This window comes from Pimephales promelas, chromosome 20 (assembly GCF_988280905.1).
Source record: "Pimephales promelas chromosome 20, fPimPro1.hap1.1, whole genome shotgun sequence".
In the NCBI taxonomy this organism is placed as follows: Eukaryota; Metazoa; Chordata; class Actinopteri; order Cypriniformes; family Leuciscidae; genus Pimephales; species Pimephales promelas.
The window spans coordinates 25,035,044-25,055,925 of NC_142788.1; the positions used below are offsets into that span (position 1 = coordinate 25,035,044).

General features: G+C 36.9%; 1 protein-coding gene across 4 annotated transcripts in view; it reads left to right on the plus strand.

Annotated features, from left to right (window-relative positions):
• Positions 1–20,882, plus strand: part of LOC120462748 (inactive dipeptidyl peptidase 10) — a 43,834-nt gene that overhangs the window by 4,023 nt on the left and 18,929 nt on the right. Inside the window, exons 2-7 of one of the 4 annotated variants that reach the window (XM_039651406.2) lie at positions 8,679–8,796; positions 9,725–9,820; positions 10,677–10,771; positions 12,467–12,538; positions 19,935–19,987; positions 20,541–20,622. In XM_039651406.2, coding sequence (XP_039507340.2) covers positions 8,679–8,796; positions 9,725–9,820; positions 10,677–10,771; positions 12,467–12,538; positions 19,935–19,987; positions 20,541–20,622 — 516 coding nt within the window. Of the gene's footprint in view, positions 1–8,678; positions 8,797–9,724; positions 9,821–10,676; positions 10,772–12,466; positions 12,539–19,934; positions 20,103–20,540; positions 20,623–20,882 lie in introns of those variants that run through there. The other 3 variants (XM_039651407.2, XM_039651410.2, XM_039651409.2) reach the window with 3 other exon arrangements.

Sequence of the window (20,882 nt, forward strand, 5' to 3'; positions counted from 1 at the left end):
TAGCTTGAAAGATCATTAATAAAGCATTATATGTCTAATATCTAAGGCTTAGTGTCTTCTCATTAACCAGATGCCAATGCAATGCGAGTCATATTTCTTAGACAGTATTGCCTGCCTGACAGCTGTAAATGATTCATCTCCAAAACGTCCATGTTGCTGATGTCAGAGCTTTTGTATTGTTCATTTTTATAGTTTTATTTTTAACAAAACTATAAAAGGATGAAGTGAAAAAAGACAACCCAGGGAATGAGAAAAACACTCAAGAGCGTAATGTATATATATATATATATATATATATATATATATATATATTGCAAACCGTTGCATGCTAATCCACTCTTGAAGACGATCAACAAATGTGACTATATTAGCAAACATTTCATGCCCATTTATATTTGTATTCTGAGGTTGGTGCTTAGATTGCAGTGATTAGTCAGACAATTTGCATGCAGAGTGAAATCTTTCAAAATGAATTGTGGGAATTAGCTACCCCTCATTACCACAGCAAAAGCATAACGTAGAGCCCTGTCACCGAGTACTAGTGCAACATTCCCTTGTATTCTGTGATGACTTCTCTAAATCATTTAATTGTCTATAATGAGGATTGGGTCACACTTCACATTATAGGGCTGAAAATGTAATCATATAAGCAAGTACTGAGTTAAATGAATTAAAGTAACTTAAAGGTGAAGTGTAATTTTCTTTCAATGTTAAAATACTTTCGTAAATACATAGATAATGTTCAGTTATTATTTTAGCTCATATCTCAGTTTAGCTCATAACTCATATTTTAGCTCATAGCTCAGTTATTTGCTCAGATCTGCTTGGTAACACCAATTTTCACCATCCAATACACTTCTTGTGTATAAAATCAAGCCAGTCCCACATTTTGTCATCTTATATATATATATGTTTACATACCCTGCGTCTCAATGTCCATAGAATCATCCTAAACAGTATTTTGGATTAAAATAGAAGTTTAACCCTGGCATCCTGGCCAAATTTTCCCATTGGCCTCTGTCCATCATGGCCTCCTAATCATCTCCATAAAGACTGATTGGCTGCATCACATTCGTGTGTGGTGGATGTGTGGTGGGTGTTCTGGCGCAATATGGCTGCCGTCACATCATCCAGGTGGATGCTGCACATTGTTGGTGGTTGTGGAGATTACCCCCTTCTATGAGTACCCATAAATGTAGCGAATTATTATTTGTACAATATCATTGATGCATTAATGATGTGCAACCTTGACACTGTAATGCAAACTTTCAGAGAGTTCACATCACATAAATCTCATCATTGCTTACATTTGACATTCACTCGGTGGCATGAAAATCATCTCTGAGTTGTTTTCCTGTCTGTAGCTGGAATGAGGGAGACAGTGTTGCGGGGGCTGTCGTGCTCCATCCACAGTGTCCTTTGTGAAGCTGAAGGACCTGTGGGCTGTTTGAAAAATGAAGGAGGGTGGTAAGACTTTATGACGGCTAAGGGAGCACACAGAGGAGGCACTAGCAACACTGTCATGGCTCTGAACGCAGAGCTACACTGTGGATGGATAATAAAAGGTCTGAAGGTGCCTTCTCTCCACCTCCTCATGTTATGATATGCTTCCCATACGGCCCGTGACAGCTTTTGCAAGAGCAATACAGCAACATGCTGTAACTCGATATCAACAACAGGCATTAAAACTATGAAAAAGTGAAAGAATTCAATATTCAAATGATGAAATTTAGAGGAGAAATCATGTTACGCTACATTTGCTGGTGTCACGAAGTTGCACACAGGGGGTTACAGTATGTAGGCTGTCCTGGAATAGTGCTCGCAGTTTGGATAATGTTACGGAAGCGGAGCATATGGAGTTCACCGTATGTTTGGCACCAATGTGTTGAACTCACATCATGAGCAGGTCATTATGAATTTACAGCTCTTATTTGTTGGTTAGTATACACTATGTCAGAATGTTTCAGTTTAATCTTGAATGCTGTTAAAAGTGTTATTTTTCTGTTAAAACACCTTTTATCTCAGTAAATGTGCACAGACAACTAGTTGATTCTCCCGAGCAGTGTAAACTATGTGGCTCTTTGGTGCAAACACAACAAGACACTGACCATTACAGGAGTAGTTCACTTTAAGAAAAACTTTTGCTGATAATTTACTCACCCCCATGCCACCCAAGATGTCCATGTCTTTCTTTCTTCAGTCGAAAAGAAATTAAGGTTTTTGATGAAAACATTCCAGCATTTTTCTCCATATAATGGACTTCATTGGGTACCAAACGGTTCAAGGTCCAAAAGACAGTTTCAGTGCAAACTGCAAACTGTTCAAAGGGCTTTAAACGTTTCCCGGTGATGAATAAGGGTCTTATCAAGCGAAACGATCGCTCATTCAAAAAAAAAAACGAATGTTTAAGTTTTTTAAGCTCAAATGGTCGCCTTGCTCTGTTCTGTGATGCGTGTTCATGACTCTCCTGTTGGAACTTGTTTATCAAAATGAACGAATCTTTTTCCGAGTCAATACGTTCATTCCATTCGTTGAATGAACCAAATGACACGTAAAAAGATGCATTCATTTTGATAAACGAGTTCGAACAGGAGAGTCACGAACACGCATCACAGAACAGAGCAAGGTGACTATTTGAGCTTAAAAAACTTAAACTTCGTTTTTTTTGTGTTTTTTTTTAAATGAGCGATCGTTTCGCTTGATAAGACCCTAATAAAACTGTTTTTAAAACTAAAGTATGTGTATTTTGTCCAGTTATTTATTTTGTACAATATGTAATGTGCTCAAAACACATGAAAGTTACCACTGTGAGTTGAAGTTTACATGTGTGGCTGCTAGTGCGGCCATCACACTACATAAATGTGTCTGTACTACTTTTAAACACCGTTAGCAATTTAACGCTCATCGTTTATCAATAGGAGTAGTAGATAACTTTATTGTCCCCGTGGGGCAATTGGGTTTGCGGCGCAGTCTTCATGGCAGGACATACGACACAAAAAAATACAATACAATGCAATGCACTATACAACCTTGGGTCTGACCAGACCAGCTGGACAATGGCGAGCACATTAAGAAAATAACAATTTAGGGGCTCATTTGATGGCTCATAATCAGTTATTTAGTCAGCATCAGTCATCACAATTAGACATGGTGTGGCTTCAGTTCGGTATAATGAATTTGTCAATATTCATTTCTTGTGCATCTATTTACCAACCATAGCTGATATTACTGGTTTGCAGATCATTTGTTTGCCCTCTAGGGTTTGAAAGTCTAAGGCAGTTTGCTTAACAGCACTTTGGCTCAAAGTGATTTTGGTAGCGCTACTGTATTGTTCCCCATGTACATACTATTGTAGCGATTCTAGATGAAATATAGGGAATATAGTTTGAATAACTGAAAATTGAAAATTCTCCGTAAAGGGGATACACATTGACAAGGACACTTAAATACAACGGATTATGATCTGTTTGAGGCTCACATGTTCGATTTTATGGCTGTTTGTTTTCTCTCACGTATGCCACAAGTGTCAATGAGAGCAATTAGGTGCCCTATTTGTGATTTACCGGCCGAAGCCAGGGGTTATGAAGCCAGAACAGTTTGTAAATGTTGGAATGCATGAGTCGCCTGACGCTGTCCAGATATGCTACACTATATTATTATAGTAATTGCAATAACTGGGTAATAAGGTTCTAACCCTGAACTTACCGTAACCCATTTAGTTACCTTATATTACCCAGTAGTTTCTTAGGTAAGTACGTAAGTGCTATTAGTGCACATACTGTGAAATAAAATACAACCGTGATTTTTCATCATGGCCAAACACTGCAGTTCAGAAGTTCCCATGAGTCTCATTTATAAATTACTCGGTCCCCACAGATGAGTGCAGATTCCCAAGAGAGCCAAGTGAAAAATTGTGCTGTTGCTTCATTAAATGTTTTACAGAATGGCAACCATCAGTAAATTGAGCCACTCAGACATCAGTTAGGTGTATTCCTGTGACAAGTCCAAGTTTGCATAGAACAGTACACATAGCAAGTTGTTTTTTAATAAAATAAATATAATTAAAATAGAAATATGAAGTGTTAGAATTAACAGGTCAGGTGTTGAAGAAAAAGTTGCATCTTTAGCCGTTTCTGCTCCTCGGGTTGAGTTAGGCAGGTCATTCCACCAGCTGGGAACAGTCCCAAGTAAAGAAAGTGATTTTGACTTTGGGATGGCACCACATGTTGCCATTTACTTGCAGAACGTAAGAGATTCTAGAAACGAAAAAGCTTGGACAAGGAGTTGTGTAGCACGCTCTAATAGGAAGGGCCTGATCATCCAAATGTTTTCGAAGGCAAATCTGCAGGTCAGGGCCATTTTAGCAATGCTGTCTGTGAAGTGTAGCTGATTGTCAATCACAACTGTGAGGTTCCTGGCGGTCCTAAAATGAATTATGTATGATGAACCTAGCTGCATGGAGAAGTTGTGAGAAAGTGTTGGGTTGGCTGAGATCAGAAGCAGTTCTGTCTTTTCAAGGATAAGTTGAAGGTGATGGTCCTTCATCCAGTCACAAATGTTTGTCAGACAGGCTGACATGCGAGAAGCTACCATTGGATCATCTGTTTGGAATGAGAGGTATAGTTGTGAGTCATCAGCATAGCAGTGATAGTATCTGTCATTCAGAAACATGGCTTTCGTCATGTAGATAGACAAGAGAAGTGGTCCAAGCACTGAGCCCTGAGGCACTTCAGTTGCTAGATGTTGCAGCACCTCACTCCTCCATGACACCCCGAGGGCTACCCCAGTGTTTCCTGTGTTGATTGTCTTGTCCAATGATTGCTGTTTTGTTGATGCACTCACTCATTTTTGTTATCCAGTGCTCTGTGTTTCCAGTTTTGCTCCTGATGTTCTGTGTTTCTCTGATATTTCGAGTTAGTTTGTGTCTTTACATTCCGCTGGTAAGACTATTACATTTCTGTTTGGATTTGTGTTTTGCTTGGATTATCTTCAACCTTGTTGTGATTTTTGTTTCTTTCAGTTTCTTTCTGCTTCTTCTGTTCTTCTTCTGGATTTTTGGCATCTGCATTCCTGCTTTTCATTGTATTTTCTTAATAAAAACGGCTGAACTTAGATCCTTGCCTCTCCTCTTCCCTGCCACTGCATGCAAGGCAAGGCAAGGCAAGGTAACAGATCCATTTGTGATACCTATCTAATACCTATCTCTTTTTTGAACGCAACAAATGAATCACAAGTGTTTTATTATAACAAAACAAGATTTTTTCGAGGGATTTTAAAAGTATGAAATTCATTGAAATCAGGAGGACACAATTTTCCCTATAATCAATTTCAATATTAAAACTGGGTTCTTCCAGAGGACACGTTCCAGTGGACCTGCTGCTATTGAGATTGGGATTGCTGTAGTTTTCTCAAGGTATTATAATGGATACTAAAATGTGTTTTCTTTAAATTGAGTATATATAGTAAGTAAAATAAGCATTTCATTTAAGCAATTTGGTGTACATCATGCTATAGAAGCATTGTGTATTGGTAGGTAGCCAGCCGCTTTGGTCTCTATATCAGCATCCCCCATTAACAAAGCCATATTGGCCCACGTGTAATCCCAAAGGATCTCAGTTCATGGCTCGGCATAGGTTTTTGTATGTCTCTCAGAACACTCACATTAGCTCCCCGCTCTCATATTAATTATTTCCCTTCACTTCCCTTTGTATCGATCTCCTCTGATTGCTCTGAGGTAGATCTTTCCAAATGTGATGTACATTTATCATACCTCGAAACATGTTTCTCTTCCTCCTATAGCACAAGAGCATTGTTAATGAGATTTTTCGCCCACGCTGAGCCTTGCTTTCTGCATTGCAGGAGTGGCACAATATATGTGACTGACAGCTTTGTAGAGGAGCTGCTCTGTGAACTGAGCGCTTGAGTGGAATACAATGAGAAATCTGTCTACTTGGGACTCTGCCCGGCTGAAAATGTGTCACTTTGACAACCGTGCCAAGGTTTTTGCAGGCCAGCTGCTTTCACTTTTACTCCATGGCTCTATTTGTCACCTCTCTTTTCACAATGGCTATCAGAATCGTTAAATCTCTTGATCTGAAGTGCGTTTCCCATACACCAATGTAACTCACTGATTAACGACCATATACGAGGAATCCTTCGTGAAACTAACCAGCTAGTCATGACTGTTTTGCGAACCACGTTGTCGTTTGAACCACATTTTTTCAACAAAGTGACGTCGCTCACAGGTGGAGGAGTAATAACTTCTGTTAATCAATCTGTGTCTGTATTCTTTAATTTGCTCGTTGGCAGTAGATCACACACAGAACTTTTCACTCATATCTGCATTTGTTTGTAATTGCGCTCTCGTGCTGTTTAGTAAATCTGGCCCATAGACTACTAAATGTTATCTATATTGTGCCCTATATAGTGCCCTATTTGTGCATGCATGACCTTTTAACAATATATATATATATATATAATTTGAGAAATATTATTACAATTTAAAATAACTGTTAATATATTTGACAATGTAATTCCTGTGATGGCAAAGCTTTCCTTCAGAAATCATACTAATATGCGGATTTGTTGCTCAAGAAACATCTCTTATTATGATCAATGTTGAAAACGGTTGTGCTGCGTAATATTTTTGTGGAAACTGTGATATGTTTTTTTCAGCATTTTTTTTTTACAGAAATGCATCCTTGATTAATAATATATATATATATATATTTTTTTTTTAAATCTTACTAACTGTAAAGTTTTTATGGAAACCAAGTAAAAATAATTTCTAAAATGATTATTTCAGTGCAGCAGACATTATCATTTATTCTGATCTGTTAATAGCCTACGTTGCGTCTCATGATAATGAAGTTCAGGGGGCTTGAACTGATTCTGAATGAGCTTGATGTAAGGAAATTAGCTTTTGAAGTGCAAGTGTTATATATCTGTAGAATCTGAAAAGAGAGACAATTGTGTTTTGATTCTGTTTTTTTCTCTCTGTTGCTGAGTGCAGATAGATTTATCAGACACTATCAGCAGCTGTTTTAATTGTGTGAAGCTTCAGCAAGATCTATTAATAATGAGCTGCTGGCTAGAATCCATGCTGGCAACCTCTGAGGCTTTTGAAGTTATCTTTTTGTTTAACAACAATGAACAGTATCCAAGAACTCTGAGGCTCTAATTAAATTTTCTAAGGCTGTGAATTTAGGCCACAGAAATATAAATGCTAATTTCCATGTGTGTATGTTCGGAAATATTCAGAATTGAAAATGAAATAGTTTCCAGACATACTAACATGCTCTTTACTGCATACTGCACTGTGTACACTAAATACTAGGGGTGTAACGATACTCTCATGTCACGATTCGATAGAATCTCGCGATACGATATTATTGCGATACTTCAAGACATGCGATAAAAGGTTAACAAAAAAATATACTGTTGATTAAAATGCTAACTTTGATATTACATTAGACTGTTATGAGACATAAAAGCCTAATGTATCAAATATGATTCTCAACAATAACAGATTTTGTCTAAAGTTTCAATGAACTCATCAAATAATAATAATAAAAAAAATCCAGACTATTATTAAATGTCTTTAATATATATTATTTAATATTATTAGTTATCATCTTGGGAAATAAATATTTATTTCGCAGTTTTAATCCAATTTTATTGTCAGGACTCAACAACATCAACAACAAAAACCTTCACATCAGCTTACTGAGATGGTGCATACAGCACTTCCAGCCAGTCAGAAAGTGTTTAGGTGAGTTATAGCAGGCAGTCGGCTCTTGTGCTGCTCTTTTTGTCCCGAGACAGCTGAGGTTAGATACTGCCAGGATGCCAGCTGGTGAAGATACGAGTTTCCCCCCTCTCTACTAACACAATCTCTTATTCACCTCTACCCCCGAGGGAAGGTGAGAAGAGGTGACTTAACTTCTCCCTCTGAAACCTCAAACATAAGACACAGAGATAATGAAGACTAAGTTTTATGGACAGTCAATGAGTAAACACTTACACTGCGGTCCTCCCCTGTTTGCCACCAGCAGTGATTTTCCACTAGCCTTGAAGTGGCCGTTTATTGTTCCTGATCATGACTGATGGTCTCGTAATCGTCCCAGCCTGCCCGTCACCGCTAAAGCTTTTTGCTTCAGCCTTGGCTGTCACAGAGGCATTCTAGGAGCTGAAAACACATCTAATATACTGTTTCTCTGGCTCATCTCATCCGTATTGCTTTGTTGCTGTAGATTCAGCTTCGAAAAACGTTCGAGAACGCATCTCAAACCCCGAAATGCTAACATCGCGTAAAATGACACACACACACACTTTATCACATATAAGCCCCATTAAAAAGGTGAAATGAGGCACCATTCGGTGGAAATTAAGACACAACAGAAATCTGAGACTTAATTAGCTTCTCATTTTTCACTCGAGGAATTCTTTCCTTGCCGGCTTTATGAAGGATTGTTCTAAATGACACAGATTTCTGTCAGAGAGAAGTCCTTTCGTTCTCCCCCGGAGGGTTGCTGCACTGATACACACGTCTCACATGAAATCCCTGCTCTGAGGCAGTGCAAATGAGGCAGCACTAATACATTCTCCCTCAGCGGTGGGGAGACTATGTGTATGAGGGGAGGAAAGTTAATGCTGTTACTTTTATTTTGTTTTTTGAGCAGGACCATGGCAGCTCGGGAGGACCTCCTCGAAATTGGAAGGGAATTGGTATCGCCATGGTGGTCATCCTGGGGGTCATGTCTCTGGTCACCCTCTCAATTTTTCTCCTCACCCCCGGTAAGTTGGAGACCGAAGGAGTAAATGAATATAAATTCAATGAAGTGGTGAACCAAGGTTAAAGGAAGAGAGATGTGAGATCAGCTATAATAAGGGAAGAAAGAAAGATGGGAAACACAACAGAGGATTATAGAGGGTTTTATGTGAGCGAGCTCATATATAAGACATCCATTCAGACAAAAAATACACTCTTAGAAGAAAAGGTTCTATATAGAACCTTAAAAGGTTCTATATAGAACCTTAAAAGGTTCTATCAAAAGGTTCTATACACTCTTAAAAAAAGGGTTCCTCTGGGTTTTGTTTGGGTGCAAAATAACATACATTTCTATAACAGAACTTTGTTTAATCCGTGTGCATTGCCACTATAGTACCTACAAGATTTTTCTTTGTTTCCATTCATTGAGCTTTTTTATTTTACCAGCGTGCTTTGTGGAAGACATGTAGGGATACATTTTGAAATTAAGTGTAATTATTTTATTTGTTGTTGAGGAAGATGAGAAAAGGGAGAGTTATGTTCAATGATCTGCTATGTTGGGTTATAGAAGAGTTTCAGTTATATTGTCGGCTGAGTCCAAATGGCCAAATCCAAGTTTCACCCACTTTTGGTGCTTGGCGCGTTCATTTTAGAAGCGACATACAACATGATTTCTAAATCACAGCATAACAGAATATTAAACAATATGTTTTTTTTTTTTTTTTTAATTCATAATCGGCAAATAAAACCAATTGGATGGTATAAACTTAATTTTAAACTAAAACAATATGGCCTGGTTTCACAGACAGGGTTTAGATTAGGAGATTTAAGAAGCTTTTTATAAACATGCCTCTTGAGACAAAACAATGGCACTTTACTGTACACATTTTAAGAAATGATTTGTCCTCAGTAGTTGTGGTTGTTCTTAACTGACTGCCTGATCTTGTATTTCAGACGAGTCTCACCTCCTGCGGCTGTCTCGTCTCACTCTGGAGAACCTAGAGAGCGAGGATTTCAGAGTTCACGACCCATGTGCGACGTGGCTAAATGGTAAAACGTCATTATATTTCACAAATAGTGTTTAAGGGAATGTTTTAGGTTAATTTATTTGATCTATGTGGACATTTAGAGCTCCTGAGTGCAACGATTTAGTGTCTTGAAATGTAATGGGAGACTGGATGTGTTTTTCTGCTAATAGTTAAAATGTTCGATTTGCTTTTCAATAAAAGTGGCATTCATCAGACTGCATTTCTATTCGTTCTTCATTAGATAGCATGCACAATTAATATGAGTGCATCCCAAATCAGAATGCATTGAAAATAGTATTATAAAGATGTCTGTTGGGCTAATATTGGTCCAGACACATTGACACTATCAAATTTTTGTAGTAACAAAAGGAATGCGAGTTGCAGAAGTTAACTCTATATGAATCATAATGACGTGTGTAATATTTGGATTTTACAATACTCCTACCCCATTTTGATATGCTGTTTGACTTATTATAAAAAAGTTACTTAGGCTATAGGTCGAGGCTATAGGTTCCTCAAAAATACTGGGATTTTTTAAAAAAATATGAAAACTACCGTTCAAACATTCTTAATAAGATTAATACGATTTTTATTGTTTATTCTGTCACGGCAACGCTGAATTTTCAGCATCATTACTCCAGTCTTCAGTATCACATGATCCTTCTGAAATCATTCCTCAATCAGTATATTTCTAATTATTATTAAAATTGTATATACTGACTATATATATATATATAATATGCCATTATTCTCACTTTTAGTCATTTCAGTGCATCCTTTCTGGATAAAAAATGAATGGTATGTTCACATTAGGATGCAGTCTAGGTGCAGGCCAGGCTTGAGCTCAGCTATTGAATGTTAATTTTCATGTTTTACAGAGAACGAGGTGTCGTTTTGCACCCAGGAGGGTCATGTTTTAATTCACAATCTCAGCACAAATCTAACCACCACGCTATTGGATAATAGCACCCTGGTGAGTGTATACTTACACACGCATGCATTCACATAGAAGAGAGCAGCATAGCACATAAAGGCCATGCAAAGACACACACTCATACAGCCCTGTCCTCGTCTCAAACCACCAGCGTAAAGCAGCTCTCTGGAGACCTACAACCCCCTTGAGGCATGTGAGCAGGACAAGACGTACAACTCCATTAGCTCCATTCTTATGGAACCTGACTAGTGGGTCACTCACTTCATAGCGAGAGTGTATGGACTGGTAGCTGAATGTCTTTGAAGAAAGAATCAGAATGCCAAAAAATGGGCAAAGAGAGAGAGAGCAAATAGTGTTTCGGCTTCAAAAGCTCTAATAGTTAATGCTTTGTCTTTTATTCCCCCTTTCTGCACTTCTTCTTAGTTGATCTCGCAGCATGTGTCATCAAAGAGACTGTTTCAGCAGGGCCACCCTTTGAACGCTGCAGCTGGGTTACACTGAGAATCATATATGGGTCATTGCCTTAGACGCTCAATGGAATGATGTTGAGATGGCAGATACTTTTCCTCTAAAGCCTCTACCCTGTTAAGTCAACACCGTTACACTTATCACATTGGCTTTATGGTTATGGCTTATCACACCTGATTCATGGTTTGCAGAATTTGGGCGTTTTAAAGGGACGAATTCAAGTTTTCTCCGTGCCATTTTGTTGATTTCCACCATAGACAGAATACGTGATTTGTAGCCTGAGTGTGCGCAGATGATCCTGAGGTGGAGTTGCCCATACTCCCACTCCTGCCTCAAAAACAGAAAACCAAACTTAAAAATGTGCTTAGCTTTCACCAAAGCTCGCTCTCTTTTGCTGTAGATCATTAAAGGAGTTGTATGCAAGAAATTTATTTCAGTTAATCATACATTTTCCCTGATATGTCACTAGATATTAAGAAATCATGTTCATTTCAAATACTTATATCACTGGCAACAGTTGTCCGGCCAGGATATTGTCATTTAAAAAGTGAAGTCGCAGCCCTTGACTGATGTTGATGTTGTCAAGTTGTGTTTTGTTCTGATGCGTCACCCTCCACCGATCTACCAATCACGGACTCAGTAGTGTTGCGGCATTCGGGTTGCCAGCTCTTCTCTAGTTACCACAGCTGCAGATACAAACGTTTCAGAATCGGATAAAAAAATTGTAACGTTGCGAAACCCCAAAAAACTCGATATGAATCCGAAATACTTTGTTACAAAGTCCGAAATAAATCGAGTCGTGGGGGAAAGGGGGGGGGGGGGTACACCCTAATTTGAAAGTGATTGCAGTACCAGTTTTGTCCACAATCTTGCATACAGCTCCTTTAAACTGTTACGTTGCCTCACAAGTCTGTCCGAAATCAGTTTCGTAAGGTACCTTGGTGCGCAAATGCTGCCTACTAAGTCATTGCCTGATAAGTTAGCGAGGCAATAAGCTGCCTAAAAAAATTTGCCTAGAAAATTTCTAAAACAAACTAAAATCGCGATAATACACTTTCAATGGACAATTATGGAGGAAGGCATTGTGACAAAATAAACATTAGAAACAAAAAATATAAGCCTCAAATAATAGTTTTTTTTAAATATAATAAACGTTTCTAAAAATTGTGTTTGTGGTACAAAGTAATAAACTTGCATGCTATAGATGTATATGTTAGCTTAATTTGTTTGAAGATCATTAAATTTATTTCTGGGTTTCTGTTTTAGGACCTGAAGTCCATGAAGTTCCAGGTTTCAGCTGATAAGAGGTTCATCCTGATGGCTTATAATATCCACCATGTGAGTAATATGAGCAGAAAATCACCAAGAAGCAGTGGTCCCATTTCCACATTACCTGTGTGTAAGAGAAAATTATTTTTTTTATTGCTTCCACAGATTATTATGTTGTGCCATTACAACACACAAGGTTTTAAATCATAGTTGAGGCCTCTCTTGTCTATTGTTTTTAATAAATGTGCTATAACCATCTAGCCAACTTAGCCACTGAATTAGACTTGCTGTTTATCCCACACAAAATCATATCCCAGTTGGACCACAAAGGAATTTTATTGGCAAAATCGCTTTATGATGTGATGTTGCCTATTGTATGTAAATATGACAAATAATGTCCTTAAATGTCACATATAAAACCAGGGTTAAGGTTTGTGGAAATAGTGTGAAGACAAAGGAGGATGAATATAATGGTTTTTAATGGAAATCCCCTTAACGTTCAACATTAACACACCATACACAAGCGATAACCAACCAGGAGTGAGGGAGAACACAGGGTTTAAATACACATAGAACAGATTGGGGAAACAAAGCAAAGCTTGGCAAATGAACTAGACACAGGTGAATGAACTGAACAGTAACGAGGAGCGGGAAAATGGGAACAGGACTGAACCAAATACACAAAGAACGGGGGAAACACAGGACACACACTTTTTTTATGAGATTACATGAACTGCTATGAAACAATAATTATATTGTGATTACTTTATAGATACCTCAATAATCTTTTGTGTTTTTAAAAGGCATTACAAACAGATAGCTTAAAATAAAAAGCTTGGATTTTATAAGTTATGATGGTACAAGCATTTTTGTCATAGGTAATTAAGTGAACTTCATATTTTATCTATTAGACTGGAGGAAACTCTTTTAGCCCACTTAATTTCTGCAGCATGTTCAACTATGAGCACTGCTACGATCAACAGCAAACGTGGACGGAATAGAATATTCAAACGCAGAGGAGCTCGGGTGTAAAGAAAGAAAGAAGAAGGGATACTGACAGGCAGAGGGAGAGATGGAAACAGAGGAGAGGAGCTGTTTGGCACTGAATTGTAATGAGCATCACACTGGGGCAAGCCTTTGTAATTACAGCAGGTTTTAGAAACAGGCTGAGAATAAACAACTTGTAGGCTATTTGTCTGAGTAACCACGGCAATCTGTAGTTCTTATCCCCCTGCCGAACCTCCACTTCAGAAAATAATCATTTCTGCAGCAGCGCTCTCTCTTTTCAAAAGAGAACGACTAAGGCAGGGTATAGACATGAGTAATAGAGAAGAAGAAAAATAGGGAAAAAACAGGCAATGAGTGAAAACACGGACAGTACTTACTCTCTCGTGAGTTGCACTCTCTCTCTCTCTCTCATCGTCTCTTGTGAATATTGTTTTTTGTTGCTCATTTAAATGCGTTCTGTATCGTGCAGTTTTGTCAAAGCTTGTGACAAGTGGTGGATGTGGTGTCCACATCGCATTTCACCCCAAAATAAGAAATTATTTCTGCATAAATAAACTAATAAGTAGAGCCTATTTAGCACTATTATTATGGTTTGCATTGACATTAATTTGATGACTGTATGTTATGTTATGTTTTATGTTATGTTATTTTATGTTATGTTTTATGTTATGGTTTATGTGTTCTGTTATGTTTTGTTTTATGTTATGTTATGTTATGTGTCATGTTTTATGTTGTGTTGTATGTTGTGTTATGTTATGTTTTATGTCATGTTTTATATTATGTTTTATACTATGTTATGTGTTATGTTATGTTGTATGTTATGTGTTATGTTATGTTTTATGTTATGTTTATGCTATGTTATGTTTTATGTTTTATGCTGTTATGTTTTATGTTATGTTTTATGCTATGTTATGTGTTATGTTATGTTTATGCTATGTTATGTTTTATGTTTTATGCTGTTATGTTTTATGTTATGTTTTATGCTATGTTATGTGTTATGTTATGTTTATGTTATGTTAATGTTATGTTTTATGTTATGTTTATGTTATGTTTTGTTATGTTTTAGGCTGCTATGTTTTATGTTATGTTTATGCTATGTTATGTTATGTTTTATGCTGTTATGTTTTATGTTATGTTTTATGCTATGTTATGTTATGTTTTATGTTTTATGCTGTTATGTTTTATGTTATGTTTTATGCTATGTTATGTGTTATGTTATTTTTATGTTATGTTATGTTATGTTATGTTATGTTATGTTATGTTATGGTAATGTTATGTTATGTTTTATGTTATGTTTATGTTATGTTTTGTTATGTTTTAGGCTGCTATGTGTTATGTTATGTTTTATGTTATGTTTATGCTATGTTATGTTTTGTGTTTTATGCTGTTATGTTTTATGTTATGTTTTATGCTATGCTATGTTTTATGTTATGTTTATGTTATGTTAATGTTATGTTATGTTTTATGTTATGTTTATGTTATGTTTTGTTATGTTTTAGGCTGCTATGTTTTATGTTATGTTTTATGCTGTTATGTTTTATGTTATGTTATGTTATGTTATGTTATGTGTGTTGCTGCCAGTGGAAAGACAGTCTGTACATTTAAAAGCCCTTCATTTGGACTAAAACTACAATTATCATGAGAAAATTTTCACAATGGAAAAGATTTTCTACATTTCTTTCTTTCTTCTGATATTGGACACATTCCTGTCTCACAGGATAAATAAAGCCAATCTGTGTGGTCACATCTGCAGGGAAACAAGGGATTTATCTGTTAGTTCTCCACCTCCTCTAGTCACAATTGCTATCTCTCTTCCTTGATCTCTCTCCCCCTTTTCCCTCTATCTCTAAAGATTATGTGCTGACTGAGGCAGTTTACGGCTCAAGCAACTGAACTGAGGGGAGAGGGGGGGGGGATTCGGTGACTGAAGAAGAAGAGGATAAAAACGATGTGATCTGCAGTCGCCCTTAGATCACGCCATCCAATCGAAATCAATCATAGAGAGGGAATGAATTGGATGTGTGAATGTGTGCAGAGAGATTGGAAACTGGGAGATAAGGGAAAGAGAGAGATACGAAAATATAAAAGGGGACACCAGAATGGTGAGGTGAAATTGCAAGGGAAGGAAGAAAATGGAAAAGGGAAAAAGCAGAAGGGAAGGAAGGCGGGTGCCACAAAGAAAATGAGGGTGCAAGCGAAATGTATATTGAGAGAGTGAAATAGAAACGGAGAAAGACAGCATGAGGGATGAGCCAAATCAAAAGGCACAGGCACAGAGTTAAAGAGAATGCTGAGGGTGGTAAAAGGATGTCAAATGTAAAGGGATAATTCATCCCAAATCAAGATATCTGTCATTTACTCACCTTCATGTCATTCCAAATCCAAACCTGTATGACGTTTTTCTTCTTCACAACACAAAAGAAGGCTTTTAAACTCAACTAAAATGACACAAAAGCATCACAGAAGTTTTGCTCATATGTTTCATACACAAGTCTGTGTGTGGAACAGACCAAAATGTTTGTCATTATTCACTAAACAAATTGATGCACTTTCATAAGAGTTTATTAAACACGCAAATATCTGATTCATGAACAGTTTTGAGTTGGATCTTTTCAATGCATTAGTTGATACATTAAACGATGCTGGGTTGTTTGAACCCAAATTTGGATAAAATATGGACAAACCGAAATGTTCAATTCAAATTTGAACTTAAACTTTCAACCGTACATTTTTTTAATTGCATTTTTAACCCAACACATGGGTTTGTCCACATTTTACCCAAATTTGGGTTGAAACAACCCAACATTATTTAGAGTGTATGGTTCACAAAACTGTGTTTTCCAAAAGCATCGTAAGCCTAATAGAAACTATTGGCTCCGATAGTCTCTAAGATATACTTGGGTTTGGGATGCTTTTGGGAAATTCAGCCCTGAATGATTCGTTCAAGACTGATTTGATTCTCAAGTTAAACTGTGACTGATTCAATGATCAACTCACAGTGGTTAACAGCTTACTGGGGGAAATTGTAAATAACATCATACATTTTGGTTTGTTTCTCACACGAAGCTTGGACTTCAAAACACATTTCTTTTAAGTTGTACATGACCGATTTGCTTCTTTTTTTTTGTGCCTAGTGATATATTAAAAGTTACCTGTGTACATGCAGTATACTCACCTGAATCAATATTCTCTATAACAAATCTCAGCTGCACGGTAGTTTATATGTGATTGTGGACTATCCCTTTTAAGGCACAGTGCTCAAGGCAGTCAGAGTTAGTGGAAAAAAAGCTAAAATGTCTACAGGGATTCAGAAATAAAGAGGCACGTATTATGAACCAGAGCAACCTCAGACTTAAAGCCCTGCGGAGGACATGTTGTGATGAACATGAATTCAAAGATTTTACAGTGAGAATCAACACTGAGAAGAGAACATAATGAAAAAAGGCAGGCGGGAAGGCAAACTAGGGCAGATCTTGCACTTTTGGCACTGAGAATTGTGTGGGCTTCAGTGCCGCATTCAGTATTATTGAGCAAATTTGTGCAATTGCTATGACAATGTCACAACCATACAAATACCCACATTAGCAATATTTCTTCCACTGTTTGTCGTATGGATATAAATTGTGCGATTCCTTGCAAAAAGAGGATTTATGACTCAGCGGGAATCCACAAACTCTTTTCCTATAATCAACACACACACAGCTCAGAGAAAATGTGCTCAAACTTAACACTAGACACTTTGATATTGTACTCATGCACACAAACACTTGTGTCTGTCTTTTTAATATTGAGATACAGCACTGTTCAAAAGTTTGGGGGCAGCAATATTTTTTTTATATATATTTCAGAAATAAGTCTCTTCTAGTTGATCAAAAATGTAAAACAGCAATATGGGAAATATTATTACAATTTAAAATAACTGTTGGTGATATTATATAATATATTTTTAAAATGTCATTTATCCCTGTGATGTCAAAGCTGAATTTTCAGCATCATTACATCATCATGATCCTTCAGAAATCATTTTAATACACCGATTTGCTGCTAAAGAAACATTTCTTCTCAATAACATTGTTGCAAACAGTTTTTGTGGAAACAGTGATACATTTTTATTCAGGTTTTGTTGATGAATATAGCATTTATTTGAAAAGTAACTTTTTTTAGATAATATTTTACTTGCCATATTTGATATGTGTCCTTGTTAAATAAACATTGTAATGCCTTTCAAAAGAAATATCTTATCCTACTGACCTCAAACCTTCATTTTTATAATGAAATAATTGTTTAGCATCACTTCTAAACAGTGCCAGACAGTGCAACAGTCGGCTGATCTGTTTTTAGCTTGCGGTGCCGGGCATGACTTTCAATCCTATTAGGCTTTTGGGAAACGAGTGCAGTTTGAAGCTTGTCGCCACACTGCGTTCTGCACTGATGCTGCCAGCAATCGACACATCTAATTTTACACAAATCATTACAGACCTATCTTCATATATCCAAATGCATTGCAATAAACCATCCTGCTGTAGTGACAAAATGCGCAATTGTCTTTCGAGGCCCAAAAGGACACTTCTATTGATTTAGGTTATCTTTGACATGCTAATCCATTGGAGTGAGTTTCAAGCTGTGAATTTGTTACGCAAGTGAATCCTTTTTTTTTTTTTTTGGAGGGATATTGACCCCTATGATTACATTGATAGAGATGGGGTGTGTGCTGCTATCATTCTGTCTATTTGACCCCATGTGATGTACCGTTCTCATAAGAGTCAAACCAATTTGGGGTCCTGTATTCCTTCCGGACTCTGATTGTGAAATGAAATAAATTGTTTTCTAAAGAATTGCTTCGTATGCTCATGATGCTCCTCAATTGAATCCGCTGAATGAAGCTTGAAATTGAAATGAATTTAAATGATTCATTAACCACCCATAGTTGTGCTGTCATGCAGTGAGAGAATGAAAGATATTATGAACTGTAAGAACTGCACAAGAAGCGTGTGCACAAGCATGTGTTCAGAATGGGATACTAGCATACTGTAAAATATATTATATACTATCTATCTTTCGAAAGTTTGAGGTCAGTATGATTTTTCTTTTGTAAGAAATTAATACTTCTATCTAAGCAATAAGGTACGAGAGGCTGTGCTGTATTGTGAATAGTCAATCCCTTCAGGCCTTACCTTTATAGTAAATAAAACATAGCAATTGACCAATCAGCATCAAGGACCAGAACTACCCATTTTATAATCCACAAGGACAATCAAATGTGACCTGTGTTGGGGGTAATGCATTACTAGTAATGCGAGTAAGTAATCAGATTACTTAGTAACAAATTACTTTTAAATTTAAAACAAAATGATACTTTTTTTTTAAAATGAGTTACGCATATTACTTAGTTTTCCCATTTACTGAATGACACCTCTCCTGTTGCCACATTAAAAGAAATCGTAAGTGCAAGGGCGTTGTGTGGGCTGTGAAAACATGATGGTTTTTGTTGTTCTGGTCTTTAATGTGAACATCCATTTTCTCATCTCACTTGCACAAAAACAGATTCAGTATTCCTGAAAATGAAACTCAGAATATAACACAAATCGGCGCTAATTAAATATGTTAAATTATCCTTTATGTATTTATGTGTCTAGAATGGCAGCATAGCTGAAATGTTCAGTTTGAGGCTTATTATTTTTCATTTTTGATGTGAAGGGGTAAGGGCCTTCACATTTGCCAAGAATTTAACTTCCTTTGTTATTAAAAAACAAACAAGCAGAGGAAAAAGTAATGCAAAGCTAATGCAACCTTCTTCTTTTTTTTTCAAATCACTGTTTCCGCAAATATATGAAGCAACATTACTGTTTCCAACATTGATAATACACTCCGGTTGTTTCAACCCAAATTTGGGTCAAATATGGACAAACCCAAATGTTGGGTTAAAAATGTAATTTCAAATTTTAACCCAACTCTTTGACGTCATAGTTCCTCACTTTGAAAAAAGAGTCGTTTGCTGAGCCTGGTGTCAATAAAAGCTTTTATTGGACTAACAAGGACGTTTTCAGTTCTGAAACTTATAATATGATGACCTCTCTTAGATGTCAAAAGCTCAAGGAAAATTTGATTTCTCAGTTCATCACCCCTTTAAAAAAGCATTAAAGTCTTACTGCCCACAAACTTTAAAAATTAAAATATTGTGATTAACATGACTTTTGGTTTACTCATCACACTGGAAATTGACACTCAAGTTGAATGCATTCTTTGTTTTATTGTTCTTATACTGCACATTTTGGCAGCATAATAATCCTATAATCCTGAAAATTATAAAAATCGAAAATTTCGGTGTGAAAATTTCGGCACACCGAAAATTATAATACAGTCACATACAAATAAACACTGAAATAGCGTGCTATTCGTACATAGTGTGTGTGTGCGTGCAATTTAGGGATCCACCATGTCCTCTGCCCCTTTTCAGGTATTCTCACAGTCCTTCACAGCATCCTTTGCTATCTACACAGTGGCCAGCGGGTAGGTAGAGACAGAGGTTCCTCCCTGCATGGCCTGTACTGGGCATGTGCACAACCAAAAACCAGTCCACAGGTCCCTCTGCGTTTGGCATTGATTACATAAAAGTATGGAAAAGGTACTATTTGTTCTGATGTTGACAGGTCTCTGCTGGGTGGATTGTTTTTTTCACTAACCTGCAATTTACTGAATGCCCTGACAGGGATTTGCCATGTTCTGTTTGTTGATAAAAGCCTGAGATTCTTGCTTGTGGTTGTGAAAGAGCAGTGAAACTTAAAAGAATGTCTTGAAGCCCATTTGCTTGTTTTGCCAGAATTCACCGATCATTTAACCTAAAGCTGTGGTTTCATTGCATGTCCAGACCCCTGCCTCTCTGTATACTTCACTTTCATTTCGTATTAACTCTGCATCTGCATCGTGCTGTTTTTACGAGCCCTTTCAAGCACTCTAAAAATGACCCAGAACCAGATGAATTTGTGCTATGTAGAGCTTCAAATGTCTGTGATGTAATAGTTCAATCTATGTGTGTGTGTGTGTTTTTGTCTACACATTTTAGGGAGATTATGGACCTCACCCCATCAGAGGAGGATACGTCAGTACTTCAGTATGCAGCGTGGGGACCTCAAGGGAACCAGTTGGTCAGGATAGTTAAACCTTTTCACCCAAAATTGAATTTTAAGTCATGAATTACTCACAGTTGTCATGATAGAATTCCTTTAATTCAGAGAGTTAAGTCATCTTTAACAAAAAGCTTATTTTTTTGTGAATGTTGTTTTATTATATTTAAAATGTTATTTACAAATTGACAGTCTAATCAAATGACTAGTCAAGGAAAAACAAGTCATCAGTTGATATTTATTTGCAATGTTATCAATTAAATGTATTGCAATTTGTAGAT